This window comes from Vombatus ursinus, unplaced genomic scaffold (genome assembly GCF_900497805.2).
Source record: "Vombatus ursinus unplaced genomic scaffold, bare-nosed wombat genome assembly UNPS02014770.1, whole genome shotgun sequence".
NCBI classification, from domain to species: Eukaryota; Metazoa; Chordata; class Mammalia; order Diprotodontia; family Vombatidae; genus Vombatus; species Vombatus ursinus.
In genome coordinates this window covers 35,161,873-35,176,709 of record NW_020954548.1, presented here as the reverse complement: position 1 = coordinate 35,176,709, position 14,837 = coordinate 35,161,873, and the positions used below count along the sequence as shown (strand labels likewise).

Below are 14,837 nucleotides of genomic sequence, written 5' to 3'. Positions count from 1 at the left end.
GAAGGAAGGAAAGAGAGAGAGAGGGAAGGAAGGAAAGAGAGAGAGAGAGAAGGAAGAAAAGAGAGAGGGAGGGGATAGAGAGAGAGAGAGGAAAGGAAGGAAAAAGAGAGAGATTGAGAGAGAGAGAAAAGGGAGAGAGAGAGAGAGGGAGAATGAGAATGGTCCAAGTCATCCCCTGATGAGCCTCTGTCTCTGGAGTCCAGTCACCTGTCCTGTTTGTCCTCATGTCTGCTGTGTTTGCTGTTTACTAGGTGATGGTGATGGCTGTGGTTGTACAAGCATCCATAGTCACTGGTCCTTAAGTCTGGCTGGCTGCCCAACCCTACCTCCCCTGTGCTTCCCCCAAGGTCACTCACAGTGCCCCACCAAGTACAGACAAAGACCTGTTTTCTGAAGCACCTTTCCCGGGGCAGTGGACAGGCAATAGGAGAGGGAAATGTGGCAGAGGCAGTGTCCTGAGTCCTTCGGTGCCAGCCCAGTCCAGGCTCAGGCCCCTCTCCCCCACCCCACAGACACAGACACACTGCTTTTCTGTGCTCCCACTGTCTGTGTCACGTCTATGTGTTGAGCTTGGGAGTCTTGCTGTAAATGTGTATTTTTTTTAAACTGTCTGCTGTCTTCTTTTGCTGTTTTCTGTTTGAACTCTTGCTCTACAGCGGGATCTGTCAGGGTAAGTAAAGCCCCTCTGCCCCCTTCCCTATCCAAGTGCTTAAGGTGTGTGAGGATAGCGGGCTCAGCCCCTAAAACTGGTTACCTAGGCCCTGGGGAGCCTGCTCCAAGAAGCTGTCCATCCTTCCCCTAAATCAGCAGGAGCAGCCTCCAAGGAGCCTAGACACATATCTCCATCTCCATCCCGATTTCCCTGCTTGTTTCAGAAATTGGGCTCCTTGGAGGATGGATGGGACAGTCTGGAGTTGAGGTTAACCAGTTCATGCCAAAAGTTTCCTTCCCACTTCATGCTATAGAGTCATAAGAGCTGGAAGGGACTTTAGACATCATGTAGTCTCAGCCCCTCCATCGGTCAGGTGAAAAAACTGAGGCCCAGGATGGAAAAGTGACTTGCCCAGGGACACAAAGCATAATGTCAGAGTTTAGGATTAGAACTCAGGTCTGAGGGTCCCTAGTTCAGTGCTCTTTTTTTTTTCTCTCACTGCACCACAAATGCCTCTTACCCCTACTGGAGGGAGTCAGTTTGGGTAGGGGACCAAAAACATTGTTCATTTTCTTTGCCCAGTTATAGAAGCTATAGAAAGTGAGAACTGGAAGGGTTTTCAAAGATGACCCAGACTCAAGCCTGGAGAAGTTATGACTTTAATCAATCACACATGCACTTGGTAAGCACCTACTGTGTGCAGGCATTTGGCCAGGTGCTGGGGCTACAAATACAGAAGCAAGACAGCCTCTGCCCCCTCAGGGAGCTTACATTTTATCAGGGGAAGCATTCTACCTGTATGTGATACAGGTAGGATGTAGGCCAAACAAATATAAAGGGATTTTGTTGTTGGGGAAATTCAGTGGAAATGGGATAAAGAAAGGTTTCATACAGAAGTTGCTACTTAATTACTTCTTCCAATCAACAGTTATCTATTAAGCATATACTATTTGCTTAGTATATACTTCATTCTTAGATACTGTGTTAGGTGTTGGGATTCAAAGACAAAAGTAAAACACTCCCTGCCCTCTGGAAGCTTACAGTCAAACTGGAGAGACTATGGCACACAAATAGGAGGTAGATACAAAACACAGAACGGATACAAGGTAACTTTTTCCTCCCCAATTTAACAAGTATTTATTTTTCTCTCCCTTCCACCTCCCCCATTCCCATTAGGAAAAAAAAAACAAACAACCAACCTTGATACAAGGCAACCTTGTTGGGGAAAAGGGGAGAGGAACTAGAAAAGATGTCATGCAAAAGGTGGCTGAGTCTGGAAGGAAATAGCCATTCCAAAACGTGGAGTTGAAACAGGACACTGCATTCCTAGCATGGAGCAGGGAGGGAAAGCAGTATAAAATGGAATGGAGTAGGTGTGTGAGGAACATCAAGATGGCTAGTGAGAGTAGGATGTTGGGTGCTGGGAGGGGGGTAATGTGTAGAAGGTAGGAAGGGGGGATGGTGTGAAGAACTTGAAATGCCTCAAACAGAGGCATTTATATTTGATCCTGGCAGTGATAGAGAGCCACTGAAGTTTATTGGGTAGAGAGGTGACCTGGTTAAATTGTGTTTTAGGACCTTCACTTTGGTGACTCAATGGAGGATTGTTTGGAGTAAGGAGAGACTTGAGATAGAACTCAGGAGGCTGAGTCCTGGTGAGGGGTGATGAGAGTGGTAGTACCAGGGTGGTGTCTGTGATCTGAGAGAAACAAATGGATGTAATAGATGTCAGAGAAGCAGAAATGACAAGATCCTGGCAACTCATTAGATATATGGGGTGAGGTAGGGCAAGGAGGCAAGAATGATACCGAGGTTGTGAACCTGGGTGATTAGATGGTTAGAGGTGCCTCAGTAGTGGGAAAAAAAGGTGGAGGTATTGGCTTTGAGGAGGGAAAGATTATGAATTTTATTTTGTGTATGTGAAATATAATGCAAATAGACAGATAATAACATGGTACTGGAGCTCAGGAGATAAACTAGGTCTGGATATATAGCTATGAGTTATCTGCATAGCGATGATAATTGATCCTATGGAAGCTGATGAGATCACCAAGTGAGAGAAAAGAGAAAAGTGCCTAGGACAGAGTCTTGTAACATGCTTACAGTGAGGGGCTTGACATGGACAATGGTCTAGCAGAAGAGAACGAGAAGAAGCAGTTAGATAAGTGAGAGGAAGACCAAAACAGATAGCAGTGCCATGAAAGCCCCAAGCCAAGAGAGTATCCAGAAGGAGAGAATGATTCATAGTGTTAAATGCTGCAGACAGATGGAGAAGGGTGGGGATTGAGGAGAGGCTGTTAGATTTGGCAGTTAAGAAATCATTGGTAACTTTGGAGATGGCAGTTTCAGTTGAATGACAAAGTCAGGAGCCAGCTGGCCAAAGGTTCAGAAGAGAGGGAAAGAAGAATAAGTGTAGGAGTATGGCTGGAAAGGGAAGAGAGATATAAACTACTAACTTACCCAAGATTACTGAGGTAGTTAACTGGGATAAGAATTCAGGTGCCTGGATTGGGGCCCACATATCCCACAACCCACCCACTTGGACACATTCTTTACCTAGGACCCAATGGGAAAACTCAAAATTCTTTAGGGGGAGTGAGTTCTAGGGGGGGAGTGTGAACCCAGTTCTTCATCCATAGAAGCCCTCAGTAATCTCCTTAGTGAAAACCAGGTAGAGATTGGGATTTGGGAGGCACTGCTGGGAGAGGGGGAGGGAACAAAAATTCTGTGGAAATTAAAAGTGACATATCTATAAATTTCTTCCGTTCTGGGAGAATCCAGCCCTTTGGAGCCTGAGGTTTGGCTATGGTATTGCTCCTGAAGCCCCATAGCATGAAGTTGGAAGGGTAAGTTGAGGAGTCTAGCCTTTGAGAGACTTTATATAGCTCAATAGGAACAGGCACTCTGTTGCCGGTGGTGGGGGGCTCTGGCAAGGCAAGGCATGCCTCTTTGTTGGGTGTGGGAGCTGAGTACCTTGGAAGGTTGTCTTTGTCACTCACCTCCTATGTCGTAGCCCCAACGGGATGGGATTGTTACAGACTCCCCAGGTTGGAACTGCCCCTGGGGGACCATCTTGGCCATCCCCCTACTTTCAGATAGGCCAGGACACATACCAGTCCAGGAGAATATCCCTCCTTTTCCAAATCTAAATTCATTCATTTATTTTTAAAAGTTACATTATTTATCAAACATCTGTGACACTTCTGGAGTTTGAGGCTGTGTGGTATAGTGTAAAGCACACTGGATTTGAAATCCAGGAGGGAGTCATTATGTAAAACACACTCAATTCTTTTATAATGATATTTTGGATGTGGATATAGATATGATGTGGGCTAAGAAAACCTGGGTTCAAATCCTGGCTCTGACATTTCCCGGCTATGTGACCTCATGCAAGTCACTTTACCTTTCCGGGCCTCAGTTTCTTCATCTGTAAAATGGAGATAATAATACTTGCACGACCTACCTCACAGGGTTGTTGTGAGGAAAGCGCTTTGCGTACCTTAAGGTGCCATAAAAGTGTGAGCTGGTATTATTATTACTAAGCATGGAACTCCTGACACTTGGGCAGCCCCTTCGCATCCTCTGTTCTGAGTCTTGCAGAAATGCCGATGATGCAGGTGTTGGGAAGAGCAGGGGAAGGAAGAGGGTTGGTCCTCCTCTCTGGGTCAAGGGGCTGAGCATGCTTGTGAAGTCAGTCCTCTGCCCTTTCCCCAGGATATGGGGCTGTGTTTGGCCTCACAATTTGGGGGAAATCCCCTTTGTGGGCCTGAATGAGGCATCAGGTCCTCATCGCTCCTCCCCATATCTCTAAAGGTTTTATCTTGGGGGAGGGGGAGGAAACCAGATTCATCGAGAGATGGATCTGACACACAGTGGCCAGTCGGTCTGTTAGCTGAATGACCCCTTGGATCCCTGTGTGGCATGCCTGTCACTTGAGGTAGGCTAGTGAACCCTTCTGTTCTCTGCCCCGCATGCCTAGGTGTTCGGTATGAGCTCTTCTGAGCTGGAGACAGCCCTGCATCGAGTGAAGGAGGCCAAGGTAATCAGAGGATATTGGGTAGGGGAGGATATTGTGGGATCCCATGCCCATTATTCTTATAGCCCATTCATTTTCAAGGTTTTCGACCTCTAGTTCTTGCTCCCTGCTCTGCCAACCAAAATCTCCCCCCAATCCTAGTTCCTTTTTCTTTTCCCGCCTGATGTTCTGGAGTCCCTTTTGTCGAGAAGGGCCCATGAGGATGAGCCAAGGGTTGATAGCAGGATGGAAGGTATAGGGAAAGCTTTGGTAATTGCCTGCTAAGATTGGCTTCCCACTCTCCCTTCAACACTGACGATTCCAAACCCTCCCAGGAGCTCCCACTAGCTAGACTGTCACAGCATCTTCCCAAGCCTTCCAGACCTTCACTGTGGGCAGGTACTGGAGATGCCTTCTCTCAGGTACCTAAGCCCAAGCTGGGGGCTTCAGGACTCCCCAGTCACTGGTCCCTTTCTACTCTCTCAGCCTCCGGCATATTCTTTGAAAGTCACAGTTGTGCGGGCTAAGAACCTCCTGGCCAAGGATGCCAACGGTGAGTGAGTTCTGTCCTTCAGATCTCAACCCTCCAGTTTGATCGCTGGACCCCTGGATTTCTCCCTCCTTGTATGCCTTGTATTTCTCCTGGGGAGAGAAAGAGAAACAGGCCTGCCTGGCCCTGCAGTTACCAAATCCTTCCTCTGATATGGGGGAGTGGGGCTTGAGCGGGGCTGCTAATCATAGCCATATTTCACCTAACCTGCTGTTGAGGCCAGGGGCCAAGTCTTGAGTGGGATTGGCGTTAGTTAATTAGTAGCTCTAAGAAACTACTACCTTGTTCTCACACAAAAGTGACTGAAGTGGGACTGGTAGATTGTCATCTAGCAACTGGGATGGTTGGGGTTTGATGGGAAAGAATCTTACCCAGCGGCAGGAGATTAGATGGGATGATCTCTGGAGGGTGTTCACCAAAGCTGGAGAGACTGGCTTCTTTGTCTCCCAATTTCTATGGATGTAAGTGGGGAGGGGGAAATTAGGAGCAGAAAGCAGGAGTGTGTCGTAAAGATTAGGGGAAGACCTAGGTCCTGTAATGGGTTTTTGGCCATGGCCTTTGCTTCTTAGGTTGGGGGGATTTTTCCCTCCTGGGGATTCCTGTGTTGATGCCTAAAAGTAGTTTGAAGTCCTCCAGCAGACCTTAAGGTCCATCGGGCTGGCCTGAGGCCTGAGTGCAGGGGTTGGGGTAGGTAACAGGCAGATAACTGTGCCTTGTCTACCCAGGGTTCAGTGACCCATACTGCATGCTGGGCATCCTGATTGGCCAGAGTCCCCGAGAGCAGGGGGAAAAGAAAGAGCGGAAATTCAGCTTTCGAAAACGAAAAGAGAAGGTAGAGAAACGCAACAGCGCTCGAGATGTGCTCCCAGCCAAGTACATCCAGGTCACTGAGGTCAAGAACAGCACCCTGAACCCTGTCTGGAACGAGCATTTCCTATTGTAAGGACACAGGGCTCTGGCCAACTGTGGGATGGGGTGCAACTCAGCCCTTGTGGCCAGAAACAGGGCCCTGGCCTTGGATCTGGGGTAGCCGGACAGCTGACCACCTTAGGACTATTCACCCAGCTATGCAAAGAGCATGGAAATGGGAGGAAAAGGAGAGACCCCAATGGCTAGAACAGCCAGGCTCTAGCAGTTATCCCCGTTTTACAGATCAGGAAAATAAGAGCTCACACAGGGCAACAACTTGCATTTTATCATTCAGTGATTTAGTGGCAAAGGCTTGACTAGACTCAGGTCTCCTGATTCCTAACTGTCCTGGGCTTTCTTTAGAAATCTCAGATTTGTACAGAACTTTCTCATCCAATATCTCACGTGATCCTCACAATAGCCCAGTCAGCAGAGCAGGGAGGGAACTGTTCTCCCTATTTTAGAAATGAGGCCCAGAAAGGGGGAAATGATTTACCCAAGGCTGCACAAAGAGTTGGTGGATGGTAGACTTAAAGTTGGCATCTAGCCCAACCCTTCCCTTTCACAGGTAAGGAAACCAAGATCCTAAAAAGTTAAGTGACTTATCCAAGGTCACACAGTGGCAGATTCAGGATTTTAACCCAGGCCCTCTGACCCCAAGTCTAGCATTCTTTTCACTCTACCAGGCTACCCTCCATACTCCCAACCTGTGGTCATTCCATTGCACCACAGCAGGTGGGGCAGTTTAGGGTTCAGGGCTATCCCTGGAAATTGGCTTCAGGGATGGGCTGGGGAAAACTATCCCTCTCCTGGCCATGCCTGACCAGAGGGTGGTCTTTTCCTCTCTGGCAGTGAAATAGACGATGCTTCCAATGACCAGCTGCACCTGGACATATGGTAGGTAGGGTAAAATCTTCTGGCTGGGCTTAGGGCTGGCTGGTGAGGTCCACGGCCCACAACGGGGTTGCCTGTGTCTTTCAGGGACCACGACGATGATGTCTCTGTGGCCGAGGCTTGCAAAAAACTTAATGAAGTGATTGGCTTCAAAGGAATGGGCAGGTATAGACAGCAGACACACAACATTGTGGCCAGAGAAAAGCGGTGGGGCGGGGATGAGATGAGGGAAGGTGGAGGGGGAAGGAAGACAGCCAAAGGGTTTCCAGTGTGGAGCCGCATATGAGAAACAGCCACACTTCTGGATAATAGTATGATCCGTGGAGTCTGTGGGCCTCAGCTTCTTGATTATTTGCCAAACACTCCTCTAGTTTTGGACCACAGCCAGCACAGGGCCCCTGGGAAAAGCACCGAGGAATTAGCTAGTAATAGCCTTCTAAATAGCAGAGAGAAAAAAAAAGTTAAAAAAAAAAAACTGAATAGTAGCAAGACGAAGGTAAGGATGATTACTTGGAAATTTGAGGATTTCAGGATTCCTCCATTCTCTTCTTCTTCCCACAGGTATTTCAAACAGATTGTCAAATCAGCCCGGGCTAATGGGATGGCAGGAGCCTCAGAAGACAATGCTGATGACTTCCTGGGCTGCCTCAACATCCCCATTCGAGTGAGTAAAGAGAAAACCGTTTTCATTCCTCCAACTGCCTTCAGCGACTTCCCCTAATGAGGAGAGGGGAGCTGGCGGAGGGTATTAACAGATATCAGCTGGGGGAGGCAGAAAGTGTCTCTAGTGATGGTTGCAGCCCTCTGTCCTGAGCCCTCGGCTACTAAATATTTTATAAATGACTTGGCCAAGGGCCTAGATAATAATTATCCAAGTTAGGGGAGGACATAAAGTTGGGAGAGATAGCGAAGACGAAGGATCACAGAAGCAAGAATCAAAAAGATATGGACATGGGCCAACTGGCATAAGGTGAAATATGACACATTTATAAAATCACAGGTCCAGTAAAAACAAAAACCCCACAAAGTCAGAAATTGTGGATTTAAAACATCAACTACATGTATCTGTCAGGCTGGAGGAAATCTAAGCAGACAATGGTTCATATGAAAAGGACCTGAGGGAGGGGAAGGTTTCCTAGCACACTAGAAGCCCAGTATGTGAGTTATCAGTGTGATATGGCAATCAATCACCACAAGCATTTATTTAGAGCTTGCTGTATACTAGTCACTGCTAGGTACTGGGAATACAAGTCCAAAGAATGAAACCATCACTACTTCTAGAAGGTAAGAGATCTTACATTTTGATAGGGAGGATAACAAGTACATATAGAAATACATACAGCATACATTTCAAGTGAATAAATACAAATACAGGGTGTCTCCAAAGTGGTCATCTAATGGGCTCCAGACTGCACTAAGACTTTGGTAGTTAGGGACTGAAATGCCTCATAGTGGTTAATTAAAGGGATGGCCTGTTAACTGAGAGATGTGTTGATAGTACTAACTATGTGACAAGGGGTGGTGGGAAAGACAGTTGTTAAAAAAGGTTAATTGTAATAGAGAACACATGTATGGAGGTCACTGACCCTGTAAGGTTACCATATTTTATATGGTAGTTATTGTGTTGTCATACCCATCCTACACTGTAAGCTCCATGTTGTTGCTGCTCAGTTGTGTCCAACTCTGTGACCCCATTGTGGTTTTCTTGGCAGAGATATTGGAGTGGTTTGCCATTTCCTTCTCCAGCTCATTTTACAGATGAAGAATTGAGGCAAGCAGGGTTAAGTGATTTGCCCAGGGTCACACAGCTAATAAGTGTCTGAGACTGGATTTGAACTTGGGAAGATGATTCCAAGCCCAGTGCTGTATCCACTGTGCCTCCTAGCTGCCCTAAGCTCCACAAGGGCAGAGATAACAACTGTCTACAACTTTGGTTCTTTCCCGAGTCCTTAGCATAGTACTTTTCACATAGGAGATGCTTAATAAATGTTTGAATTGGAAAAAATAGTTACTAATATTCCAGATTGCATTGAGAGGCAAAGTTTCCAAAACCAGAGATAGTAGCCCAGGTATGATCTTTCCTGGTCACGTCTGGAGTCCTGTGTTCTGTTCTGGGCTCTGCCTTTGGAAGGACACAGACAGTGTGGAGTTCATCCAATAGAAGGCAATCAGGATGGTACACAGCCCAGAGACCATGCTGGGCGCATATGGGTAGAAGCATCTGAGAATGTCTAGCTAGAGAAAAGAATGCTTAGGAGGAGCATGATTGTGATATTCAAGTTTGAAGGGGAAGAAGGATGAAACTCATTATGTTTGACCCCAGAAGACAGAATTAGGAACAATGAGTGAAAGTTGCAGAGAGACAATTTTAGTCAAGTCAACAAGTTCCTACTGTGTGCAGGGCAGTATGCTAAGCACTGGGGATACAAACCAAGGTGTCCATCTTGCTTGTCCATCAAGATATCCGAAGTCCATTTTCTTCAGGAGCTCATGGTCTAGTTGAGGAGACAACGTGCAAACAACTATGTACAGACAAGATATATACAGGTTAAATTAGAACTAATCAACAAAATTATTAGCACTTAATTAGAACACTTGGCATTATTCATACTCACATTAAGAGGGATTGGGAAAAACTTCTTTTAGAAGGTAGGACTTGAAGGAAATCAGGGGAATCAGGAGGTGGAGATGAAGAAGGAAAGAGTTCTAGGGAAAATGCCTGGACTTGGGAGATGGATTTTTTTAAGTGTGATGTAAGGAAAAACATCTTAGCACGTAAAACTTTCCCCAAATGCAATGAGCTGCCTAGAGAGGTAGTGAGTTCCTGTCACATAGTAAGTGATTAAGAAATGTTTGTTGACTTGTCACTAGAGTTCTCCAAATAGAGGCTTGGCACTTAGATTGTAAAGGGGATCGAGTATTAGACTAAATAACTGATAAGGTCCCTTCCATCTTGGAGAGCCTTGGAGGGGAGCAGATCCCAGGAACCCCCTCTCCCCTCTCTGCTCCTGCTCCCAGCCAGAAAAAGGAAAAACCTAAAGAACTGTTAACTGCTGCCCAGGCCTAATCACATCAGAAGTGTATGTGAGGTCCCACCTCTCAGGAGCAGGAGCTGGGTATCTGACTTCCAGATTCTGATCCCCCAGTTTGTGGTTCTTGCTCTTAGCCCTGGGATATGATGGGAACGAACGCTGGGTGTAGCAACAAAGCAGATGGCGATGCCTCTACCCTAATGCCATTTCTATCAATAAACCATATCAGTTTGTGATGTTGAACTATTTGACAGATCCAAAGACTTTGGTGACAGGAACTTTTTTTTTTTTTTTTACTGGATCTTTAGTAGCTGTGGCTGCAACCCCTGCAGCAGCATTTACGGGTCTGCATCTCCACAGGGGCTGCCTCTCAGGTTGATGGCCGAGGCCGCTGGGCTGGAAGCATGGCTCTTCCCCAAGCTTTTGGATTCAGGGTCCTGAGTTGTCTCCATCAGAGTCTGAGGGAAGATGGTGGTCAAGGTGGTGGTGGTGGTTTGGTTTGCCCGGCACATGCTGCCTCCTTTCTCTGACTGAAAGTGTCTGGTTGCTTTACTGAGTTGCCTCAGACAACTTGCAGGACTTATGTATCATATCATAGAAGGACTATAGTCTTCAATGGGTAAGGTTACCATGCTAGGGTTCCCTCATACTAACAACATTACAGATCTTTCAAGTATTGAAGTATGATTTTGGACACATCCCTCTCCTTCTATGGATGCCATAGACTCTCAGAGTTGGAAGAAATCCAAGAGGTTCAGCCTGTACCTGAGTAGAAATCTCCTGTATGACATTCTGGAGACAGAGTCATCCAGCCTCTGGCTGAAGACCTCCAGCGATGGTGAATTCCTTCCCTCCATCTCATCCCGTTCTATCCCAAATGAGACAGCCTCTTGTACTTTTAGATAACTCTAATTGTTAGGAAGTTTCCCCTTATAAATCAAGCCAAAATCTTCCTCTCTGCAACTTCCCCTGCCTGTTCCTTGTTCTGCCCTCTGGGGCCAAGCAGAACAAAGCAAATCTCTCTTACACGTAACAGCTTTTCAGATTCTAGAAGATGGGGCTCATTTACCACCTCCACTCTTCTTCTTTTCTCCAGGCTAAGCTTCCCTGTTCCTCATTTGGCAGTCATTAGCCATTTTACTACTCTGTTCATCTTCCTTTGGGCATGTTTCAGTTTGTCAATGTTCTTCTTGCCCAGAACTGAACACATGTCTTCAGAGGTAGCGTGGCCAGGGCAGAGATCAGTGGGACTACCACCTTCTTTATTCTGAACCCTGAGCTTCCACTAATACAGACTGAAATAGAATTCACTATTTCAGCTGCCATGTTATTGAGAAGGCTGTCCACGTAACCTCCCCCTTCTAGAGCCTTTATTATTTTTCACACGAATGGTTGTCTAATCATGGCTCCCCCGTCATACATTTGTTCAGTTCACTTTGGGGGCTCAAGTTTAGACCTTCATTGTTGTTATTGTTGTTCAGTCATTGTTTAGTTGTGTCTGACTCTTCATGACCCTGTGGACCATAGCATACTAATACTGTCTGTGGGGTTTTCTTGGCAAAGATGCTGGAGTGGTTTGCCATTTTGTTCTCCGGTGGATTAAGACAAACAGGTTAAGTGACTTGCCCAGGGTCACCCAGCTAGTAAGTGTCTGAGGCTGGATTTGAACTCAAGGTCTTCTGGAGTCCTGGCCCCATGCCCTATCCACTAAGGTATCTAGGTGCCTCATCGGAAGTATACATGTATCCATCCCATATCACTTTATTGTATTATTTTATATATAACTGTATAATATAAATAATATAATATATTATTTTATATTATTATATTGTACAATATTATATAATATATAGTGATATAATATATTATTATATATTATATGATATATAATAATATATTGTTATATATTATATAACATATTTATAATATATTATAAAATATGAATATTATTTTATTTTATTAGATTCTTCAGCCCATCTTTCTAGCCTGTCTAAATCTAGCTATCCTTTCTAGCCTTGTCATCTACAAATTGAGTAAGCAAGTCTTTTCTGCCTTCATCCAAGGCACTGGCCAAAACGTTGAAACCTGGGGCATGACGTCCTTATCTCTCACGTGAGGAGTCAACCTGGAGCACCTCTAAAGGTCCTCAAAGCTCTAATATATTCTAGGATTCTGGGCACATCTGTTATGTGAGGCTAGATAGTGTTTGCAGAGAAGTGAACAGGGTTTTTCCTGGCAGACCAATGCCAGTAGGCAGTAGGGATGAGGCAGACGTATTTCTTTCTGCAGGAGATTCCCGTGACTGGCTTAGACAAATGGTTCAAGTTAGAGCCTCGATCAAGCTCTTCCCGTGTCCAGGGAGATTGCCACCTCATCCTCAAGCTGATCACCACGCAGGTAGCAGCCTCTCCTTTCTACTCACACCCTCAGAGCAGGCAGGGAGCCCTGCTCCTGGGCTGGGATCCAGTAAGTTCCCACTGTGGCATCCACAGCTGTTGAAAAACAAATTTCTCAAGGTTCACGGCTGCTGTACTAGGACTTTGTGAATTCTCTTTTCCTGCCGCTTGCTTTCTTGGCTGCCTCTCTATCTCCTCCTTCCTCCTTTTTCTCCTTTCTCTTCCCTCTCCTCAACTCTACCTCCCTCCTCCTATATCTCTCTCCTCCACTTTTCCTTCTTGCCTTTCTCTTTCCTTCCCCCTCTTCTCTCTCCTCTCCCACTTTCCTCTTTATTCTTACTCCATCTCTTTCCCATTCTGCCTTTCTCCTCCTTTTTTTAATCACACCTTTTCCCTTTCCTGTTTCCTCCCCTCTGGGAATTCTCCTGTGGGCTCTGAGGTCAAAAGGAGAATGCATTTCCTATATGAGATTACTGGGTACTGTGCCACAATCCAGGTTCTCCCTATGGCATTATTTGAGTTGGTGTGTTCGTGCGTGCGTGCGTGCGTTCGTGTGTGTGTGTGTGTGTGTGTGTGTGTGTGTGTGTCCACGCGCACAGCTAGGGAACCAGTAAAGGGGTAGGGCTATGAGGAAAAGGGGCTAGATGTTGGTGAGGGGGTATCGTGGACAATGCTTGGGCTAGCAGGAATGCTGAGAGAAGGGTACTGCCTCACTAAGGGCAGCTTTGGGTGATAGGCCAGTGAGGCATGATGTGGACTTCTGTTTCAGAGACACACCAGTATGAGTCAGAGGATGTCAGGCTTCCAGGTGCATGGACTGCTCCTCAGCCAACTGCTGAAGTTTGAGCATGGCCAGGACCAGGTAAGGCTCAGGGACTGCCGCTTCTCTCAGCAGGTGGCTGGAAGGGGTGGAGGGTGGTAGAAGAAGGGAAGTAAAGGCTTCAGCCTGAGCCTTGAGTCCCAGCTTCTCCTGTTCCCCCACCCCCTTCTCTCCCTGGGCCCTGCAGCTGGGGAACAATGAGGTCAAGGAATATATCTGTAATAAGCAACTTGGGTGCCTACTGTGTGTGTGTGTGTGGTGGCAAGAGGGGGCACAGTCCTTGCCCCTTGGGAAACTCAGTCTGGTGGGGGAAGTGAGATCACACACATGGGATAGAAAGCACCACGGGAGAGTGTATCCAGGTGTGCCTAGGCCAAAAGCTACCAGGGCCAGGAAAGGTAGGCAGCTACCCAGGTAGGGACAGCACACACTTTTAAATGTGACATTTTCTAAATGCACATTTTTTTATGCCAGAGCATGATACTCTATGGATCAGAAGTACTCATTCTGTGATCAATCAAGTCAAACGAGTTACAGGGGCATAATTTTCAAACTTTGCCAAGGGAGCAAAGATCCCTTGTCCTGGCTCTAGTTTAGACAATAATAACAATAACTCCTGTTTCTATAGGGCATTAAAGTTAACAGACAACTTTGCTCACAACTATTCTCTGAAACTGGAAATGTAAGTGTTATTATTCATATTTTACAGATGAGGTACTAGAGGCTCAGAGCAATTAATGACTTGCTACTAGTGTGTGGGTACTAGTAAGAGCTGGAGTTAGGATTTGAAGTCAGCAGCCCAATTCTTAAGCTGCCAGAGGTCAGAGGAGGCAGCATTAGTCCTAGAAGGCTTTACCGACCACATGAGGGCCTTCTCATCTCTGCCCCTTTCCTACCATCATCATCACAATGTTCCACCCTTGCCTTGGCAGCCAGAAGCCTACAGCTGGAAAGGAGAACTGAGCGGGCCTGCGCTCACTATTCTTTCTCACCATGGGACCCAGACGGACCTGTCATCTCTGCAGCTGGCCATGATGTGAGTATGGTGAAGTCTTCTTGGAGTGAGGTTAGAGACTCAGAGATGTTTTCCTGCTACCAATAAATGGAGAAGCAACTCCAGACCCAGCCCTTAGGACCCAATGGCAGACAGTGGAGGGAGGTGGGTGGGGGCAGATAGCAAGGAAGGACAAGGGTGGGGGCACAAACATTGTATCAGAGAGCCAAATGGTAAGCAGAGACAGATGGAGATGGCCAGATAGGAAAAGGTGGATTATAGGATTCAGGAGGGGAGAGAAGGAAGCAGGGGAGATAGATGTGGAGGGAGCAGGACAGAGGGGTGAGGGCACATGTGGAGAGCCAGGCACACAGAAGGAGGCAGGGGGAAGGCCTGTGCTGATAGGCTGCCTGGGTTGGGGGCCCCTTAGACACTGGCAGACCAGCAGCCAGCACCACCAGGCTTGTGGCTTGGACTATTGCTACCTTCTGGAGCTACTTGGAACCATCCAGGAACAGTGGGGGGAAGCAGCGACTGCTCTACCTAGAGAACAGGTGAGTGGGGCCCGCATAGGT

At 46.7% G+C, this 14,837-nt stretch overlaps 1 protein-coding gene across 1 annotated transcript in view; it reads left to right on the top strand.

Annotated features, from left to right (window-relative positions):
* BAIAP3 (BAI1 associated protein 3) overlaps positions 1-14,837 on the top strand; it is an 82,113-nt gene that overhangs the window by 55,928 nt on the left and 11,348 nt on the right. The window contains exons 6-15 of the mRNA XM_027863094.1: positions 4,632-4,691; positions 5,154-5,220; positions 5,943-6,156; positions 6,979-7,023; positions 7,108-7,185; positions 7,582-7,684; positions 12,342-12,449; positions 13,218-13,310; positions 14,201-14,304; positions 14,693-14,816. Coding sequence (XP_027718895.1) covers positions 4,632-4,691; positions 5,154-5,220; positions 5,943-6,156; positions 6,979-7,023; positions 7,108-7,185; positions 7,582-7,684; positions 12,342-12,449; positions 13,218-13,310; positions 14,201-14,304; positions 14,693-14,816 — 996 coding nt within the window. The remainder of the gene's footprint in view (positions 1-4,631; positions 4,692-5,153; positions 5,221-5,942; positions 6,157-6,978; positions 7,024-7,107; positions 7,186-7,581; positions 7,685-12,341; positions 12,450-13,217; positions 13,311-14,200; positions 14,305-14,692; positions 14,817-14,837) is intronic.